Source organism: Rhinolophus hipposideros (assembly GCF_964194185.1).
Source record: "Rhinolophus hipposideros genome assembly, chromosome: 1".
NCBI classification, from domain to species: domain Eukaryota; kingdom Metazoa; phylum Chordata; class Mammalia; order Chiroptera; family Rhinolophidae; genus Rhinolophus; species Rhinolophus hipposideros.
In genome coordinates, this window is record NC_138047.1 from 110,968,939 (window position 1) to 110,989,482 (window position 20,544).

Here is a 20,544-nt window from a genome sequence, read left to right on the forward strand (position 1 = left end):
TGATGACGAACGAGCACTGGTATGACACCAGTGGCCATCAGGAAAATGCAAGGCCACGCCACAATGAGAAACTATGTCACACCTCCAGAGACGGTGAGGGTCCCAGAGAACACTGAGGACAGGACAGGAAGTGCCTGGACTCTCATGCCTGCTCTTGGGGACGCAGAGCAGGCCTGCCCCTCAGGAAGACACTGGCAGCTTGCTTACAAAGCTAGACACTCGCCATGTGACCCAGCAATTCTACTGTAGGAAAACAAAACATTCTGTCCACACGCAAACCTGTTCCTGAGGGTGCACAGCGGCTCGATTAACGATCATCGAAAACTGAAAATGCAAAAACCTGCCATGTGAGTGGAATGTGAGTTGGTATGTCGACTTGTTGGATGCTACTTGGCAATGAAAAAGGGGAAATGCTGATACATGCAGCAGCATGGATGGTCTCACTGGGAAGGAATCTAGTCTCAAAAGCTTGCATATGCACAACTTTGCTTATACGGCATCTTGAAAAGCCAGCATTATTTAACACAGGGGATCAGTGGCCGCCAGAGTTATGGGTAGGGGCATGTGTGGCAACAACGGTCAGGCTGAGGACTTGGGGAGGGGGCACTGTGTCCTGACTGTGGTGGTCATTACATGAATCTATGCTGTTTCCCCGAAAATAAGACCTAGCCGGACAATCAGCTCTATCTAATGCGTCTTTTGGAGCAAAAATTAACATAAGACCCAGTATTGTATTATATTATATTGATTATATTGCATTATATTATGTTATTATATAAGACCCTGTCATATAATATAGTAAAATAAGACTGGGTCTTAATTTTTGCTCCAAAAGGCGCATTAGAGCTGATGGTCCGGCTAGGTCTTATTTTCAGGGAAACAAGTTATATATGTGTTAAACTTCAAAAACGAAAGGTTAATTTAAAATTTTTAATTTAAAAAATAAAACAAAATTAGCATATTCGTGATTAAAATGTTTAGTAATCTGTAACAGAAGGAAATGTCTCGACTTGTAAGAGGTATTTATCAAAACCCCTCAACAATCATGCTTTGGGGTGGGGGGGTGGCCAGTTAGCTCAGGTGGTTAGAGCGCGGTGCTGATAACACCAAGGTTGCCGGTTCCATCTCCGCATGGACCACTGTGAGCTGTGCCCTCCTTAAAACAAAACAACAAAAACAATCATGCTTCAATGGAGGCACTGACTATTCCTGTTAAATCCGAAACACGGTGTGCTTGCTGTCACCACCAACTAACATTTCCCAGAGGCCCCAGGAGGGGGCTTGAACCACAATGGAACAAAGGTCTAGGTGTCAGAGAGGCTCAGTGCTGGCTGGGACTGACCACCACGTGGACAACAGCCCCCAGGGCCTCTCAGAGCAGCAGGCTCGGCACCAGCGTCCATGTCTTCTCTTTCCACAGTAACCCAGGAACATGTGGGCCAGGCCACCATGCCCTGAGGGACAAGTGACACAAACCAGACAAGAAATATGTAAGAATTCTCAAGACAACGTGGCAGCTCTTCTGGAGATTGTGAAAGTGGATCTGAACACAAACATGCCACTTGGTGGGCACCAAAAAGCCAACAACAGGGGGCCAACACTAGGGGACCACCCCCGCCATCCTTCAGGGGCCTCGGCCCACCCCCGCACCCTCGGAGCCTGGGGTCCTACAGACGATGGAAGGGTCCAATTCAGCCACCAGAACTCAGAACTCATGCCGGTCTGGGCCTCCCAAGTGGGCGAAGCATTTAGCCGCCAGCAGTAGTTTGTTCTCAGTCCCAGCACTTTTCACAGCTGGTCCATCTATTATAAAGGCCAGAGCCTTTTACCCTTCAAAAGATTTTTGACTAAAAATGTTCTTGAAGAAGGTACAGTTTTCACAGTGCCCAGCACAGCGTAGCCACATGAATAAACGTAATGGTCGAGTAACCTGTTCATGTACATCCACATAAAATCCAGACAATTAAGCGGTGACACGTCCCTCCCAGGAGACGGGAGCAGAAGGTGCCAAGTGGCCTCGTGCGTTCTGCAGGGGCTGCTACTCGTGTGCGCAGTTGTATTTCAGTGTAACTAGCACAGGGCCACACGACGTGATGCAGGCAGTGTGCATCGGGCAGCCCCACCCCACCGCGGCCCCTTAGGAGGGGTTAGTCACACCTGCTGGGGGTTTCATCCTGAAGAACTGAAAGTCAAAGGGAGACTTATCCTTGGCCACACAGCAGGTGACGTGAGGCAGCGCCAACACCGGTTCTTCTGTGCGCCTGTTACCTTCAGGAGACACGCAGTCACATATGTGTAATGGCACTTACGGTTTAATGGGACTTGTACATTTTTGTGTACACAGAACCACACTGGTGACACAAAGGCGCCTGCCAAAGCTACATGGGAGCAGCAGAGGGTCACATGCTGCCGTCTGCAGAGGCCATGGGGCACCGAGAACCCAGAACCGCTCAATGGGCTGCTCAACCACCCCCAGAGTTGCCTCTCCTGGGATGATGACCACGTCTACGGGCAGAGCTAAGACAGTCTGCCCAAAGCCGTCAGACCCTCAGTGCCCCCAACCTCACTGGGCGACTGGGCACAAGACCTCGCAACCTGCCCACGTGAACGACCAGCAAGGGGGGCCTCGTTGTGAGACTCCCCTGCATTTTACTCCAGTATCTAAATGACAGGAGCATTTACATGTGGCTGTGACCAACATTCTGACATTTGTAAGATGGAGTAAATGACTTACCGAAAATAAATAAAATCAGTTACGTCAGTTTCTTAACTGACCTAGCTTTGGAGTTTACTGACCTGAAACCCATGAGCCAACATAATTTTGGTCACCATACTCTCCCTTTTTGTAACTCAGATTCTCAAGATTGCTGAGAATTACTTACCCTTTAAAAATTGAGATTTTTTTTCTTTTTAATTTATTGGGGTGAAAATTGAGATTTTGAGCACAGTACTTTCCCCCTCCAAATGGTCTGTCATGGTTAATACAAGTGCTGACTTGATGGGGCCCCTGGGGTGCCCAGACTCACACTGTTCTGGGGGCGTGTGTAGGTGTGTCCCCAGTGTGGTGGGTGTCCCTGCACCCTTGCTGGAGCTGGACGTGGGGTCTACTGCCCCTGGACCGCACCGGCCGCGGCCCCGCTCTCCTGCTGGCACACCCGCTCTAAGCCATAGCACACAATCTCCAAGCAAACAGGTGACTGAGGGGACCATACACATGGTTGCCGCCAAAACTCTGGTACCAAATACTGCACCGAGTTAATAAGTTTTGCGTCCAAGGTGACATCAGAAGGCCATGTGGAGCGAGGTGGCTGGGCTGTGGACTCAGGGCTGCAGTGAGGGAGGGACCAGGCTGTCCTCACACTGTCCCCACCTATCTTACGCTCTTCCAAATGCTCTAGATAATACATCTCCAGCCTGAAAGAAATTTAGTTAAGTTTTCCTCTTGCTTTTATTACAAGCATATAATATTAATTGGCAAAACACTGAATACAAGCTTCACTGTCATAAAATCAAAACATTTAAGCAATATTCCAAAAAAGATTTTAGACAAAAACTAGCCACCAATAGTACAAAAATTACACACCAACACAAAGCATAAAAAATGTAAACTTTCAAATTAAACAGTCAAAAATATGTATCTGCATTGTCATCTCCATAACCCGCGACAGCTGCCATGGTGCCACGTGTGACAGCAGGCTGGTGGTGAGCTCTCACCTAAACCCTACACCGTCTGGGAAAACACGGTTTTCTTATTCCCAATTCTAAGTTGTTGGAACAGACACTTACAGTAACGCTACACACATGTTAGGGGACACGCAGACTTCAGTCCATCCCTCAGATGTGCTCTGGGACCCAGGGAGTCCCACAGGATGAGGGCAGTCACGCTGATGAGGGAGGGGCGCCTGGGCTGGCAGGACAGTCTTTGTAAAGACAGTGGTGTCGTTTGAATGATGTTTCCTCATCTACTTATCCCAACGTGCTCAGTTCACTTAGCTAGCAAGGCAGACACACACTGGGGTGTCGGGCTAAGGTCGCAGGTGACGCTGGAGTGTGTGATTTCCTGAGCAAACAGACTGGATTTTTGACCTGCTACCTGCACTCCCGTTATCTTCGATGTCCTGAGAACACATCAAATGTCCACACATAGCGTCAAGGTCAGCTGGCTCAGTCTCAGGACATTTGACCCAATGACACATTTTAAATCATTGGAAAATGCCTGTGCTCTCAGGAAAAACTAAATGGTTTCTAAAGACTCAGCAGGGAGGTCGTGGGAAGCAGCCCCGTCACCTCTGCATGTCCAGGGCCCTGGGAGCCACGGCGGCCGTGTGGCCAGGCTAGGGAGCGCTGCACGTCACTGCACAGCTGCCTGCTGGGTCACTGTTTTCAAATGTTGCTGATGGGTACACTGTATAGGCACACGCACAGCCCAGTAATGGCGTTCTCACAATAACAACAATGAGAAAGGAAAAACCACGTGGCTGAAGGTACAGGCTTTGCAATTCCACCCACACTCCCTCGCAAGGGGACGCCCATTACCGTGAACAGCATCTGACGAGCGCACGCTGGGACCTATTGCACAAAAGCATGAGCAAAGCTCTTCATCCGCAGAGAACGACGACAACAAATCAAAACGACTCAAAGTAAAAAGAAGCTTGCAAAACATCTCACAATTTCATGTTATATGCCTGTAAATAAAGCTGGACCACTGAAACCAAACAACTGGATGGGAAAATATGATAGACGGCTTAAAATAGAATAAATAATTTTATAAAGTTAAGTTTTCTTTCTTAACCCCCCAAATCTTAAATTCAATATTATATATTCTATCTGAATTTTCTATTTTCATGAAAACCGTTTTGGTGGGACTGAGCGCTGGGTGGCGGTCCCACTGCTGCTGACAGGACGCACTGCGGTGACGACGGTGACAGGACAGCCTGTTTCACCAGCACAGACAGCTGTGACAACGACCTCACGGTAACTCCATCTGTTAGAACAAACCTAATAGGATCCAGCCACTCACTGATCCTGATTTTCATGCTGGAAAAAATGAAAGTCAGCCTTTTGATGTTGATGAAAGGAGCCCCCTGCGCTGTCCCTCCCCACGGGGCTCGCTGAGCTCCAGTGACAAGGCTGCGTCAGACAGGGGCAGGGCACCGGGAACCCCCCTGTGGGGAACAGTCTGCTCAAGGAAATCTTAGAAAAATAAGTACTTTTGCTGCTGAGGTTTCATCAGGTTACTCGATTACAAAAGCGGGGTCACACGAGAGTGGTCAGCAACCAGCTGTGACGTGGGCACTGGCTCCCACTTACCTCCATCTCTCCCTCTGTTTAAATATATCAACTTAGCACCATAGCAAATTCAAGTGATTTCAAAGATAGTACAAAGTTACAAATATGTATCATGAGATTATTCCCGCCACCGCATCTGAGCCGTGACCGGACTCTTTGAATTTGGGTGCTCACTTCACCGCACAGGAATGTACCTCCGTCCTAATGTTACACTTCAGACCGCACTGTGCTAACTGGTGTTTTACAGAACGCTTCAGCAGTAATGTGTGTTTTGAGGTAGACAGGTAATATTTACTCATACACACCTATCAGTAAACCCTGTGTAGTAACGAAAAACGATTTGGGTGAACAGCGAGCTTAGGTAACTGGACAATCCAAACAGAACTGGGAGTGAAAGGGTCGAAATAAAGAGGTGTATTTTGACCAATTCCTAACAACTTGTTTTGACGTCCTTAAAGGCCTTACGTTACAATCGCTGGAGTTGGATTAACTTGAATGTTTCTGTCATCACTAACATCAGGTCTCATGAGTAGCTGCTTCCGACATTCATGAAGCGGAAGAAAACAAACACACCTGAATGGCGTTGAGCCCAACTGTAACTTGTAAAGCAAATTGCAGAAAAAAACTCTAGTCACTAAAGGGAAATACTTCATGGAAAACCCGGCCCTCAGGACACCAGCGGAGGCAGGGGGTGGGGCTGCGGACCACAGGGTCACCAGGGATTGGGGACACGCAAACAACGGACCACAGAGCTCCAGGACGGCACCGTGGCTACTCGGGAAAAGGGCTCCCTCTCCTCCTTCCTGTCTTGCACGTCCCAAGCTGCTCCTTTAAAGGAACAAATATTTGTATGCTGGCACAGAGTTCATTCTCCAATCCCACAAAAATATTAACACTTGGGAGGAGAGAGTATTAACACTTGGGCTAACAGAGTGTGTGCTGCCCGTGACTGGCATGTTAGGTCATTATGGAACTGAAAAAGCCCCTTCGGACACAGGAGCCGTCCCCCCCACAGAGTGGGTATCTGGGGACCTGGTGTCCTTGCCAGCCCCTCATCCACTGGATGCACCTTCCCAGGAGAAGCCCCCGCCACGCTGGCATGTCTCTTCAGCACAATGAAATTGGGGAGAACACGCAGGACAGTGAGTGGTGGCACTGCACTAGTCAATCACCAAAGTAATTTGTAAGAACCAGAACTGTTCTGCAAAGCAGCGTGGGGCTGCTCGGCCCGGGCCACTCACGGGGGCCTGGAGCTGCTGGCAACGCTGGGCTGCACCGTGGGGCCACTAAGCCGCACGGCCAACGCGCAGTGTCCACGGCCATCTCTTTGGGTACGCTTGTACATTAGGTTTTTACACGTCTTCTGAGTCTGCAGGAAACTAAAGGCAACATAAATATCGTCATTCATAAAAAGATACTTTTTCAATAACTTAGGAAGGATTCAATAAACATACAAGTGTGTTTGAGGCTTACCATGAAACCTAAGTCATAAACTGAACAGAAACGACCAAGATTTGCAAGACCTGGGAAGCCAGCGAAGGGCATGTGTGGGGAAGGAACACGCTACCACTGCATGTGTCACTCTGGTCTGGAAACTGAAGGACGCGGCGAGTGCTACTCAGCTCTGTGAAGTGTCTCAGCATCTCGTCACCGTGGTGCTGTCACCGTGGTGCTGTCACCACCGTGGTGCTGGTAGTGTCTCGTTGAATGTGAGTTCTCGTGTACAAAAGTTATAAATATTCTCTATTCAGAAATGTGGTCCGCAGGACACCCAGAGGCAGCATCCCAAAGCGCGGCGGCCGTGGTCCCGCCGGCTACACGCTGGGGCCCCGGCGGCCGAGTCTGTGCCGCCTGCTCACAGCAGGTCCATCTTGGGTCTGTAGTGCAGCAGCAGGGGCGCCTTCTGCAAGACAGGCTGGCTCAGCACTCCGCAATGAGGGCGCACGCCGTCGGCCGTGACGTGCCGTGGGGCCGGGGACCCAGGAGACCGGGCTGAGCCCTGCCCCCACCCCGACCCTGCCCTCCAAGAGCCCTGGCTGTTTCCCCCACCCCCGGGCGGCCACCTGGAAGACGGGTACCACCCATCTGGGCCCTGTTTCACAAAGAGGTGCTCAGGCTCCAGGGTGGCCACGTGCTCCCCACTCACCGCAGGGCGGTGCTCACCTCGACCAGCAGGGCTGGGGTGAGTCAGAGCCAGGCCTGGTGACTCCAGGGTTGATGATTTCAAAGTAACTGCGTTTCACAGCGATCCGTGACAGGATCACTATTTCTAAACTTTCACATAAAAACATGCATAGGACAGCAGCTGCCACTCCCAGCACACTGCAAGTCAGATAACACACATCATCACAAAGTCACATGCCTCACCTTGAATCTCCATCTCGTGACAACCACAAATTTGAGTGTGTGGTCCTTGCCCAGGATTTCCTCATTGCATAAAATGTCCAGCTGGTGGGAGGAGAAGTCTTAGGTCAGAGGGGCTGCTGGCACTCAGCACAAAGGCTGGTCCACATCCACTGGGCCCCTCAGGTCCCAAGTGCTTGTCAGCTACAAGCCATGTGCCCTCATTGTGGGGGTAGCACTCACGGTGGGAAGGAGCACTGGGAAAGCCCGCTCATCAACCTGGGGGCCCAGAGCACCTCGGGGGGTCACCCACACCCGCCCGCGGGGGCCCCCCGTCCACACCCGCCCGCGGGGGCCCCCCGTCCACACCCGCCCGCGGGGGGCCCCCGTCCACACCCGCCCGCGGGGTCCCCCTCCACACCCGCCCGCGGGGTCCCCGTCCACACCCGCTCTGAAAGCCCCCAGGCTGCTCTCACCCCCAGCACCCCGCTCCCCCAATCCCAGCCCACTCTTGGCCAAGCTTGTCCCTCTCACCCAGTAGAAAAAGGTAATGGGCTCCCCAAACAGTCTTTTTCCTTTCTTTTTTGTAAACAAAGAGTATCTTTAGAGCAGTTTTAGGGTCCCAGCCAAATTGAGCAGAAGGTACAGAGAAGTCTCACCCCCCACCCCCCACACACAGCCTCCCCAGCCAACAGCCATCACAGTGGGCGTCTGGTACAGTCGATGACCCTACACTGACTCGTCATCATTGGGTCCTGGCAGGTTCCCTCCTGGTGGGTGTGGACAAATGTGTGACGACATGTATCCACCATTATAGTGCCACACAACTGTTTCACTTCCTGAAAAGCTGAGGACTTTCCATGCATAAATCCTTCTGGTGATGGAATGCCTAGTGGGGGCTCGTCCAGAGAAGACCCCCGATGGTGCAGGCTGGGGACAAACAGGTGCCCGTGCCCACAGAGCTGCGAGAGCTCTGTCCCCCTGGCCCGGGGGCCGCAGGCCAGCCTCCTCTGGCCAGTTTCTGCTTTCTGTGTCCTCATGCTTTCAGGCTTACGTGGGAACTGTCCGCAGCTTGCTGTTGTTAAAAGGCCTTGTTTGTTCAGGGGCTCGGTGGGCACTCTGGTCTGACACCCGCAGGGACCAGACTGCTTCTGGGGCTCCGCAAACTTCCCATCAGCTTCCGGGTAGCATTCATGGGAAAGGCGCTAGCCGTTGGTCTGATTCTGTCAGGAACCACATGGCTCCGCTGACCGTGTGCTTCAGCCTTTGCCCCTTTCAGGAGCAGGCCTCCTCTCAGAACTGGCTGTTCCACTGCCTGCCGACCCCACTGGGGCCAGGCTGTCCTTGGTGACACTGGCTAGTACTGAGCCCACAGCTTCTTGAACTGTTTTAGGGCATCTGGGCCCTTGTGCTGGAGAAAAGCCTCGGAAAAATGGCGTCTCAGGTACCTGAGTATTTTCAGTCCCTCCTCCAGGGACCCCAGCCGAATTCATTTAGAAACCATGGTCCCCTGAATGTACATCTTTAACTAAATGGACTGATGTGACCAAAAATAATTGACATCAATGGTTACTACGGGGAACCTCTGAGATCCCCAAACTTCCTTTTCTGAAAACCAAGTTGGGCAGTCCTGGCACTGAACGGATGCCCATTCCCAGCAGCATTTTGCCTCCAAAAGTTATCAGGAACCTGAAATTGCCTCTTTGCAAAATAGTTTTAGAATTAACTGAGCGACTGGACGTTAGAGAAAGAGAAAGCAGCCTGGGGGCCTTGAGTTCCCTTCACCCCCCCCCCCCAGGACCTGCCCCTTAGACTTACACCCTCAGGACGACCTTTAGGCCCCAAGTTTCCTATGTCCCTGGACTAAAGCAGTCAGACAACCTTGTAAGGTGACAGGAGCGACACAGAGTCACTAAGGAGTGTGGCACTTACTCGGACCTGCCTGCCGGCCTTTCTGCTTTATGTCAGCCAGCTCTTATGCTGGTCGGGTCGGACCTGGATGAGACTTGCCTGATGGGAACATGCCAAAAGGGATTTAGTAAAACAAAATCCGATTTTGGGGAAAAAGCTAGAAAACTCATTCTTGAGCTCCACTGAGCGGTGACAGCACCTCCCCAAAGCCTGCTGACGGGAAAGAACTCAGCCTGGAGCTTGTGACTTATAATCGAGCTCAGATGGTTTTCAGAGACGACTCTGGTGTTCCTTCAGCTGCTGACCCACTCGTAGCCTTTTCCTGCGTTTAGCAGGCTGAGCCGAGACCTCCCCTTTCAGATGAGATGGATTGGGAAACCCCGCCACTACAGATTTGGTTAATCTGGCCAATCAGCTTGCTCGCACCTAGGTGAGCCCCCCAGAAGGAAGACGGCTAAGATTTTAAATTTTCAGCCCTGGCAAATGAAGGAAGGCACCTGTACGAAACCCAAAGTCTCCTGGCTTCTGCCATTACTACAAAAAGCCAGGACACCGGAAAAGAGACTGTCACAACGGAAGCACTTCAGGGGCCTTCGGTCCTCTAGCCAGCCTTCCCAAGGTCCGCTAACCCCCAGTGATGGGGCCCTGAGAAGTACAGGGCTCTTCCCAACCATCCCTCATAATCGGCGTGGAGAAACTTTTCTCCAAATTGGGAATGATTCTTTCTCTGTCCTTATTGGACCCTGGAGCCACACTCTCAACCCCACAGCTGTAAAGCAGCCCCACCTCGGAGTTCAAATCAACCCCATATAGGTTCCTGCCTCTGAACCTGTCCCCTTTCATTCAGGCCCTTTAGGGGTGCCCATCCTTTTCTCCTGAGCCCCCCATTCCCACTCATTGGCAGGCCGAGACTTCCTAGAGAAGTATGGTGCCGGAATTTCTTATTCTGAAAGGGGGAAATCATCCTGGAATTTGACAGTAGCCATCAGAATAGACAATCAGCTCGTCCCAACTGTAACACTGCTGGGTCACCTCCTTTCCTGGCGGGGAACGTCCGTTCCTCCTGGTGACAGCAGGTCTGTGTTTAATGATGACAGCGGCAAGCCCTGTGCTGGGCGCGCTGCCCGAACTCCTTGCGACGTCTCCCGAGGCAGCACTGTCCTCTGTGGCCACCAGCCTGGCCACGTGGATGATTTGTGCTCCCGTGGGCTGTATTTTAGCCTGGGAACGCTGCCCACGCCTATGCTGACAGTGGGTCTGTCTGCGGACAGGCGCACGACTTTGACCGCTGTAGAACGTGCCTTCTTTACTTTCAGTGGAAACAAAATTGAAAGTGGCCTGTGTGTTTGAGAACTGTTGGAGGCTATACTGTTACCTGCTGCTTCAGCTACTATTATGGTCCCAGGACATTCTAAAGCCTGACTGGAAGATACAGGAGATCACCTGGTCACCGTGCTGCTAGGAACCAGCAGCAGTGAAACCTCTGTCCTCGTGTGAACGGATATTTGCGCAGCGGGTAATTTAGGAAAACTGTCCAGAGAGGCCCACAACTGGCTTCAGAAAAGGAAAAACGAGCTTGGAAATCCAATTGCTGGTCTGATAAAGGAGAAAGCTAGACCAGACGAGATAACACCCCTGTCCTGCGGAATCTAGTTCCCACTTCTGACCTTTGTACCTGCCCTAGACCACGGCTCCGTTCACAGAATGACAGCACTCGAGAATTCACAGTGGTGGGGAGGTATTAGCAAGGCCGTGAAAAGCACCGACCTCGCTGTCTCGCCTGAGCAACGTCCCGCCCAGGGCACCGGTCCACACTGCCCTGGACAGTTTAAATGTCTGGGAGACCCGGGAGGGTGGTGAGGGGATCTCAGGCAGACCCCATCTCAGGGATACACGTCCCAGTCACCATCTGTGTTCTCTCACTGGCCTGCAGCCACCCTGTGGACAGGCCGCTGCCTCTTCTGGGCTGAAGTCATGTTAGAGACGCTTATCCTACGTGGGGCTCCCTCTCAAACTGCACCGGGCTGGGGAACCCCCTTTACTGGTCAGGTGCTTCAAAAAGTCTGTGCCGTTTGGCCGGTTTTACACTTTCACGCGCTGACCACCCTCAACCCTCAGGTTTAGTCCAACGCACTGGCCGCATTACTAAGACTCAGCTGGTAAAATGTGCGGACAGCCTCCAGGTACCTGGGCCCAAGCCTTGCCCACACCCACCCCTCTGGGCTCAGAGACGCGCAGCTCCGGACATAATCATGGGCCGGCCCGTGCACCTGGCCCCCGCCTTCCATCCACAGTTGATGGAGAAAACACACTTTGTTATTGTGATGGCCTAACTGCTTCTATCGAAGACGGCCATGTTCTGGGACAGTCGTGCTCCGAGGAGACAGAAACCCCGAACCCCACACTCTGCAACCTGAGGACCTGGTTTACTGGAAGACACCTCCACGCAGACTCCCGCCAGCCTCGCTGGAAGGGGCCCCGTCAGGAGCTGTGCAAGCTCCGCTGTGCGGCTGAACTCCGGGAGCAGACTCTTGCACACACACGTGTGTCACACCTTGAGAAGCCAGGGAACTGCACACGGTCTGGTGACCAGAAACCACAGCTGTCTTAAAATGGAAGCAGGCAGCCTCCGAAGGACACAACTTTCCAAAGCGACCGCACAGCCTTTTCCTACAGTTGTTTCTCACTTTGTTTTGTTCCTCCCTTTTCTGCATTTCCCAAGCTGCTATGAAAGGGGGAGTCTCACGGGTGCTGGGTGGATCATCAAGAGCCTCCTGCTGCCCACGGCAGAGTCCGGCTGCAGCCCCTGCAGGCTGGGGCTCTGGCTAAGTTGCCATGTAGACTGGCTCAGTCACGTTGTTTTAAAGTTAGCTCTGTATTCTTGCTGTCATGCTGTGCCCGGTGCTGGTCTAACCTGGACACGAGCTACTCCGGTCCATGTGTCCTCATTCCAAAGTGAGACACGACACTTGGAAGGGGCCCTTTCTGGTATAGAGGCACAAAAGACCACGCCAGTCGGAAGACCTGATTACTGGTCAGTGATGTTTCCAGAGCAAGATCTCCATCGAAAGGAGGGAAACACTAAAATGCATGACAGAGAAGGTAGCCCGGAGGGATGTCAACACCAGGGCTCCAGGGTGGGGACGCCCTGCCCTGAATTGTTCTCTCCTCCTTCACAGGCTTCCTGCGGCTTCCCATGAAGCATGTGCCATGGCAGCACTACTGGACTGCCAAGAATACATCCCTTTTGGTGATGGAATACCAAGCTTTGTTTACAGTTAACAAACTGAAGCTGTCCCCATTACACACAACTGCCCCCCCACCCCCCAGCCCCTGGCACCACCGCCTACTTCCTGTCTCTAAGACTTGGAGAACTCTAAGTATGTAAGTGGGGTCACAGTGTGTGTCCTTTGGTCACTGGCTTCTCACTCAGCACAGTGTCCCCAAGGTCCATCCATGGTGGAGCGGTGTCAGGGTTTCCCTCCTTCTTAAGTCCGAAGAGCGTCCCACTGCGTGGATGGACCCCCTTTGCTTCCCACCATCCGCTCGCGGACACTCGGGCGGCTCCCACATTTTCGCTGTAGTGAGCAGTGCAGCTGTGAACACGGGTGTGCAAATCTCTCTTCGAGACCCTCTTGCATTCCCAGGTGTATGCCCAGAAGTGGATTGCTGGGTCACAGGAAGGTCCGTGTTTAGCTTCTGAGGACCCCACACTGTCCCACAGCGGCCAGTGCTTTGCGTTCCCGCCGACAGCACAGGGCTCCCTTTTCCGCGTCCCGCCTGCACGTGTGTCTCTGCTGTGTTCCTGACAGCGCCATCCTCAGTGGTGTGAGGTCGTGTCTCCTTGTGGCTTTCATTTGCTTTTCCCTGATGATTAGTGCTGTGGAGCATCTTTTCATGTGGCTGTCGGCCATTTGTGTGTCTTCTTTGGAGAAATGTCTACGTGGACTCAAGTCCTTCGCCGAGTTTTGAGTTGGGTTGTTAAGTTTTAGGAGTTCTCTATGTATTCTGGATATTAATCCTTTATCAGATATATGATTTGCAATTATTTCATCCCATTCTGTGGGTTGCCTTTTTACAGTGGATGGTGATGCACAAAAGTTTTTAATTTTCCTGAAGTCCAATTAGTCTATTTTTCCTTTTGTTATCTGTGCCTTTGGTGTCATATCCAAGAAATCATTGCCAAAGCCAATGTCATAAAAATTTTGTCCTGTGTTTTCTTCCAAGGGTTTTACAGTTTTAGGTCTTACATTTAGTATTTTGAGTAAATGGCCCATTTTGAGTTAATTTTTGCAGATGGTATTAGGTAAGGGCCCAACTGCATTGTTTTGCACGTGAATATCCAGTTTTCCCAGCACCGTTTAGAGAAAAGACTCCTTTCCTCACTGAATGGCCTTGGCACCCTTGTCAAAAATCATCTGACCATAGACACAAGGGTTTATTTGGGCGCTGACTGTTCTGTTCCCGTGGTCCGTATGTCTGTCTTCCTGTCAGTGCCACACTGTTTGGGTTACTGTAGCTTTGCAGTAGGTTTTGAAATCAGGAAGGGTGAGTCCTCCAGTTTTGTTCTTCTTTTTCAAGATTATTCAGGCTACTTGGGTTCCCTTGAGATTCTATATAAATTTCAGGATCAGCTTGGCAATTTCTGTGAAAAACATCATTGGGTCTTTGATAGGGATGCATTTCACCTGCAGATTATACTGACATTTTGACAATATTAAGTCTGCCATCCATGAACATGAGATGTGTTTCCATTTATTTATGTCTTATTTAATTTCTTTCAGCAATTTTTGTAGTTTTCATTGTACAAGTCTTTCAGCTCCTTGGTTAAATTAATTCTTTTTGGTGCTATTGTAAATGGAACTGTTTTTATAATTTCCTTTTCAGGACATTTCTTTTCCTTTTCTATACACTGTTTGTGTATAGAAATGCAACTGATTTTTGTGTGTTGGCTTTGTATCCTGCTACCTTACTGAACTCAATTTATTAGTTCTAAAAGGTTTTTTGTGGAATCTGGTCATGCTGGCCACAAAATGAGTTTCAGGTGTTCCCTCCTCTTCAATTTTTTTGGAGAAATTTAAGAAGGATTGGTATTAATTCTTCTTTAAATGTTTGGTGAAATTCACCAGTGAAGCCATCTGGTCCCAGGTTTTTTTTGTTGGGAAGATTTTGATTGATTCAATCTTCTTACTAGTTATTAGTTTATTCCGATTATCTATTTCTTTGTGATTTAGTCTTGGTAAGTTTTATGTTTCTAGGTATTTGTCCATTTCATGTAGGTTTCCCAATTTGTTGGTGTGCAATTGTTCACAGTACTCTCTTACAATCCTTTTTATTTCTGTAGAATCAGTACTAATGTCCCTACTCTCATTTCTGACTTTAACAATTTGAGTTTTTTCCTAGTCTATTCTAGATAAAACTTAGTCAATTTTGTTGACCTTTTTGAAGAACCATTGATTTTCTCTACTATTTTTCTATTTGCTTATCTCTGTTCTTTATTTCCTCTCTTCTGCTATCTTTGGGTTTAGTCTGTTCTTTTTCTAGTTCCTTAAGTTGTTAATTTAGGTTGTTGATTTGAGATCTTTCTTGTTTTTAACTTAATTGTTTATAGCTATAAATTTCCCCCTTAGCACTGCTTTCACCGTGTCCCATAAGGTTTGGTTTGCAGTTTTCATTCTCGACCATCTCTAAGTATTTTCTAATTTCTCTTTGATTTCTTCTTTGATCCACTGGTTGTCTGAAAGTGTGTTGTTAATTTCCACAATTTTGTGAATTTTCCAGTTTTCCTTTTGTTATTGATTTCTAACTTCATCCACTGTGTTCAGAGAAGGTACTTTGTGTGATACCCTGTTTCCCTGAAAATAAGACCTAGCCGGACCATCAGCTCTAATGCGTCTTTTGGAGCAAAACTTAATATAACACCCGGTCTTATTTTGCTCCAAAAAATGCATTAGAGCTGATGGCCCGGCTAGGTCTTATTTTTGGATAAACACGGTATCTTTAAAATCTTTTGACTCAACGTGTGTCTCCCCTTCTCTCATAAGACCCCTTGTCACTAGATTTAGGGCTCACCTGGATAATCCAGGATGATCTCTTCATATCTAGATTCTTAACACATCTCCAAAGACCTTTTTTCAAATGAAGTCATAACCACATGTTCTGGGTGTTAGGAAGTGGACATATCCTTTGGTCAGGGTAATCATTCAACGTACAACAGTCTGCGTTCTGGACCCCAAAATCTAGACCCGTCTCACATGCAAAATACATTCACCCCATCCCAACATCCCCAAGAGTCTCAACTGATTCCAGCCTCAACTCCAAATTCCAAAATCTCATCTAGATACCATCATCTCAAAAATCCCAGGCCTTATCTTCTAAATCATATTAAACAGGTATGTGAGACTCTGGGTATGATCCACCCTGGGGCAAAATTCTTCTCCAGCTGTGGACTCTTGAAACTAGAAAACACCGTTATCTGCTCTCAAAATACAAGGGTGGGACAGGCATAGCATAAATATTTCTATCCAAAGGGAGCTATATTAGAAGGTATGACAGGGTCATTGGTCTCAAGTAAGTCTGAAACGCAGCAGGGAAAATCCCATCAGGGTTCAAGAGAGCACCTCACTGTAGGTTGAAGTTCTGCCCTCTTGGCCTGTGACAGCCTCACCTTATAGCCCCAGGGCTCTGTCTTTGGAGTCATTCTTCCTTGTTCTTGAAAGGTAGCTCATGTTTGCAGCCAAGTAAAAGCCTATATCCTGCATTTAGAAGTTTGGAAGTATGATAGCCTTTCCTCATTTTTTCCTATCTCTGTCCCCTTCAGCTCAAGCTGGTGGTGCTTCTCCTGATACATCATTCTCAGAAACTCTGTGGGTGTCCCATGTATGACCAGGTCATCAGATGTGAAGAAGCTCCACAGATCTCTCCTGGGTAACTCCTGTCCATTCCTAGATGGTTGGGCCACCATGAGTCACGCCACTAATCCCTTCAGTGACACTGCGATATGACTAGGCGTGCTGTAAGTTTCCAGGATCAGCAAGCGCTCCCTTCTTTTCACCTCGCAGTTCCTCCCCGATTTCCTCTCTCTCCTCTCGCATTTCACTGTCAGAATAATAAACTAGACCACACCATCAACATTTTGCTGGGGTATCTCCTCAGCTGAATATCCATGCTCATCACTTCCAAGTTCTGTTTTCCACACAGCTATAGCACACAATTCAGCCATGGTTCTGCCACTGTGTAACCAGCGTGGCTCTTTTGTTTCCAATGCTATGCTCCTCTGAGCTCTCATCAGAAACGGCTTTAATATTCCTGTCTCTACGGACATTCTGTTTGTGGGGCTACACACCCTCTAAGACGACAGGAACTTTTCCCTACTGTGCTTCTCATTTCCTCTGGGCTATCACCAGAATCACTTTTAACCACCAGATGTCTACCAATAGTCTCTTCAAGGTGATCTAGGCTTTTTTTTTATTGTTTCTCAAAATTCTTCCAGCTTCTACCTATTATCCAGTTCCAAAGATTCTCTTATTACTTTCACATTTTTAGGTATTTCTTACTGTAGCACTCCATTTTCTTGTACCAAAATCTATTTTGGTTTCCTGTGGCAGCTGACAAAGTACCACAAACTTGGTGGCCTAAAACAATAGGAATTTCCTTTCTCACAGACATGGGGCCTGGAAGTCCATGATCAAGGTGCTGACAGGCTGGGCTGCCTCCAGAGGCTCTGGGGAGGGTCCCTCCTGCTTCTTCCAGCCTCCGTGGTTCCAGGCGTCCCTGGGCTGTGGCCGCATCCCTCTAGTCTGTCTCCGTCCTCACATCACCTTCTGTGTGCTTCAAATTTCCGTCTATCTTACTCTTGTAAGGATACTTGTCATTGGATTTGGGTCTACCAGATAATTCAGAATTATTTCATCTCAAGATCATGAAATTAATTACACCCCAAAGATCCTTTTTCCAAACATGGTTACATTTACAAGTTTTGGATGTGGACATATCTTTTTTGGGGCCACCGTTAAACCCACTGCTCTCTCTGAAACATGGCAAGTCCGTCCACTTCTCTCCATCCTCATTGCACCATCCTGGTCCATCTCTCCTGGGACTCCTGCCACAGATACTCTCCAACTGGCCTCTCTGGCTTCCATTTCTGCACCCCAACAACCCATTTTTCTCACAGCCTGAGGACTATTTAACAATATACCTCAAATCCTGTGCCCCGTGCCCCAGGCCCCCAGTATCTCCTCCCTGCATGCACTCACTCATGCACAGCTGGCTCCTACCGACAATTTATATCTCAGCATGAGCGCTGCCACCTCAGGAGGGCTCCCCAGAGACTCCTGCGCTGATGTGCTCCCCTAACCCCACTGTGCACCACTGGGTCAACAGGTTTCACTTTATTCGCAGCATATTCCACAACTTGCAAGGATCTTGTCTATCTACCTACCTGCCCATTCACCCAACCCACCCTTCCACCCATTTGTGAAAATGAAGAACAGAATCCCTCTGCATGAGGAAAATCTCTGACACACTTGAAACAATCTCATCAGGCCCCCATCAGCATGCTCATCGATGATCAGTGGGTCCCCCCATCATGGTTGCTAAACCTTCCATTACTATTTCCTGTTACACTATCTGGGGGCAGCCAAAACAGACATGTATTTTTTCTGATTTAAAACCTCCAAAGTTTAAAAAAAACAAACCAAAGAACCTAGAAGTGCCACTTTTACACACGAGAAACGACTGCTGACAGCTTCCGTTTACGGCATGCCTGTTACCTCGTTGAAGGACGACAGGTTGAGTTTTTTGGCGATGAACTTCTTCAGGTGCAGCACAGTGGCTTGGGCCGAGCAGCGGATCCACTTGCGTTTCAGGCCCCGGAGCTTGCTGCTGTTGCACTCCAGACAGATGCTCACCTTCAAGAGAGAGCACACGCGTGGGCCGGCAGTGCCAAGGGTGCCCGGGCTGCGCCCAGAGGCCTCCCTGGGCTGCCACGGGCTCATTCAATCCAAGAATGCTGGCTTTTTGGAAATGAGAAATCTGTTGCGACCTCAACACTGTAGAACAAGAATCTTTCAAAATCATTTTACACACATTATCTTAAAACCCGTCTATTGTCTGCGATTTTGTGAAATATAACCTAATACTGTCGATTCTCTTATTAACACGGAGAACCAATACTGACTTACTCACCGTAGGCAATGTGCTGCCTCTGCATTAAGCCAACAGAGCCCGGAACCCGGCCCGGCCTGACCCGCTCCAGTGGCAGGACACACACCGCACAGCAGGTACCACTCATTCCGCACGTGCACCATAATGCTCAGAAAGGGCACAGCACTGTGCCTGGCCTTGACAGAAACAGCACTCGCCAGAGAAGAGCAGACTCTGGGCAGAAGAACCGTGAGCAAAGGCACAAAGTCTGAAATATCAGGTTACCGTCTAGATAACAGTTCTGTGAGATTCGAGTATGTTGTATGTGACAAGGGACCACAAACTAAGGAAAAGCCAGTCTAAGGTCCTGGCTGCCTGGTGGATGCAAAGGGAGCCTTCTGCGGAGGGCACCCCAGGCCACGCAGGACTGCTGAGAACCGCACACACACCACTGACGAGCACACCCTTCTCCAGCAGCAACCCCAAAAGATGGCCCGATCACACCCCTAAATTCAGGCAAAGAATTAACAAAGGACTTAACTGAAATATGTCTGTCTGAAATTACTATGGATACGAAAGAATGAATCAAAAGCAAATCACACACTGGAAAACTAACAGGAAGATACAAAAGCTAACCAAATACAATGTCTAGAAACACAAAACATATTCACTTAAACTAAAAGCTCAATGGATGGCTGAAGCACAGACTACTCTTAGCTAAAGACAGTTCAATTTCCTGAAATACTGACTTGAGTAAATTACCCAAAACAAGTTTTGGCGACAAAGGTATCTATTAAGATGATAACATAAAGGAAAGGAAAGACACATGACGAGAGACAAAAGGGCCTAACAAGCACATAAAAGGAGTTCCGGAGGGAACAGAGAAAAAGGGAAAGGCAAAATTAAGAAATAACGCCATAGGACCTCCCAAAAAAGATGAAAGACATCCATCCTCAAATTCAGGAAGTGAAAAACTCCAAAGGAAGAGGAAACCTGCACCTAGGCAGACACGGTGACACCTCGGAACACACTGCAGGGAAAGACGGGCAGCTCCCAGGCGTGGCCACCAAGCCCAGACACCAGGGCTTTGGACGCTGACAGGAAGTAATGAGAAGATGTAGTCAGAGAAGAAACAGCCGGAATCCGGGAAGGAGGAAGCTGCAAGGAGCCGGCTGAGAGCTGAGCCAGCGAAGCCCCTCGGCCGCCCGGGATTTGGAAGATGAGGGGTGACTGACTTGTAAAGTGGGGGGACCCAGTGGAGTGGGCTTGGCTTCGAGGTGTTTCGGGGAAAGAAAGACTCATATAAACTTAGGCTTTTTAAAACTGTAAATATTCATTTTAGAACTTGGTGACAACGTAATAAAAATAGGACATATACATTGCCAACTAGAGGCAAAAAAGAGATTAAAAGGCAAGACGGTGGGGGAGGAGCATAAAAAATATAAATGGAAAGAAATAAAGCAAAAACCTTCAAAATCTACTAGTAATCATGCTAAATGTAAATTATCTTGTGAGTTAAAGAAATTTTATGGTTTGATTTTTTTTTTTAAAACCCAGCTCTATGCTATAAAAAAGTCACATTTAAGAAAGATATTTAACTGAAATACCAGGCAAATCAACCAAAGGAAAATGGACATAGCTATATTGGTATTAAATAAAGCAGACGTCAAGAAAGAAAGCTGAGTAAGAAAAACTCCTTAAGGATGGAACCAACTTAAACGGAAGCCCAGACCCAGTGCGGTGGTGACACGGGTCCATTTCTGTGTAGGTGGCAGCTGCACGCCATCCCAGGCCCGACGTGAAGGCACCACGCATACCCGCCTCTGTGACCACAATGCGATGAAGCCGGAATCAACG

General features: G+C 49.1%; 1 protein-coding gene across 6 annotated transcripts in view; it reads right to left on the reverse strand.

Moving 5' to 3' along the window:
• Positions 1-980: 980 nt before the first annotated feature.
• The window catches only part of PCGF3 (polycomb group ring finger 3), a 51,054-nt gene continuing 31,490 nt past the window's right edge, over positions 981-20,544 (reverse strand). For 4 of the 6 annotated variants that reach the window (XM_081054027.1, XM_081054029.1, XM_081054031.1 and 1 more), the window contains exons 9-11: positions 18,315-18,452; positions 7,657-7,737; positions 981-7,192 (exon numbers count right to left, since the gene is read on the reverse strand). In XM_081054027.1, the coding sequence (XP_080910153.1) occupies positions 7,145-7,192; positions 7,657-7,737; positions 18,315-18,452 (267 nt within the window). In that variant the 3' untranslated portion in view covers positions 981-7,144. Of the gene's footprint in view, positions 7,193-7,227; positions 7,559-7,656; positions 7,738-18,314; positions 18,453-20,544 lie in introns of those variants that run through there. The other 2 variants (XR_013993666.1, XM_081054028.1) reach the window with 2 other exon arrangements.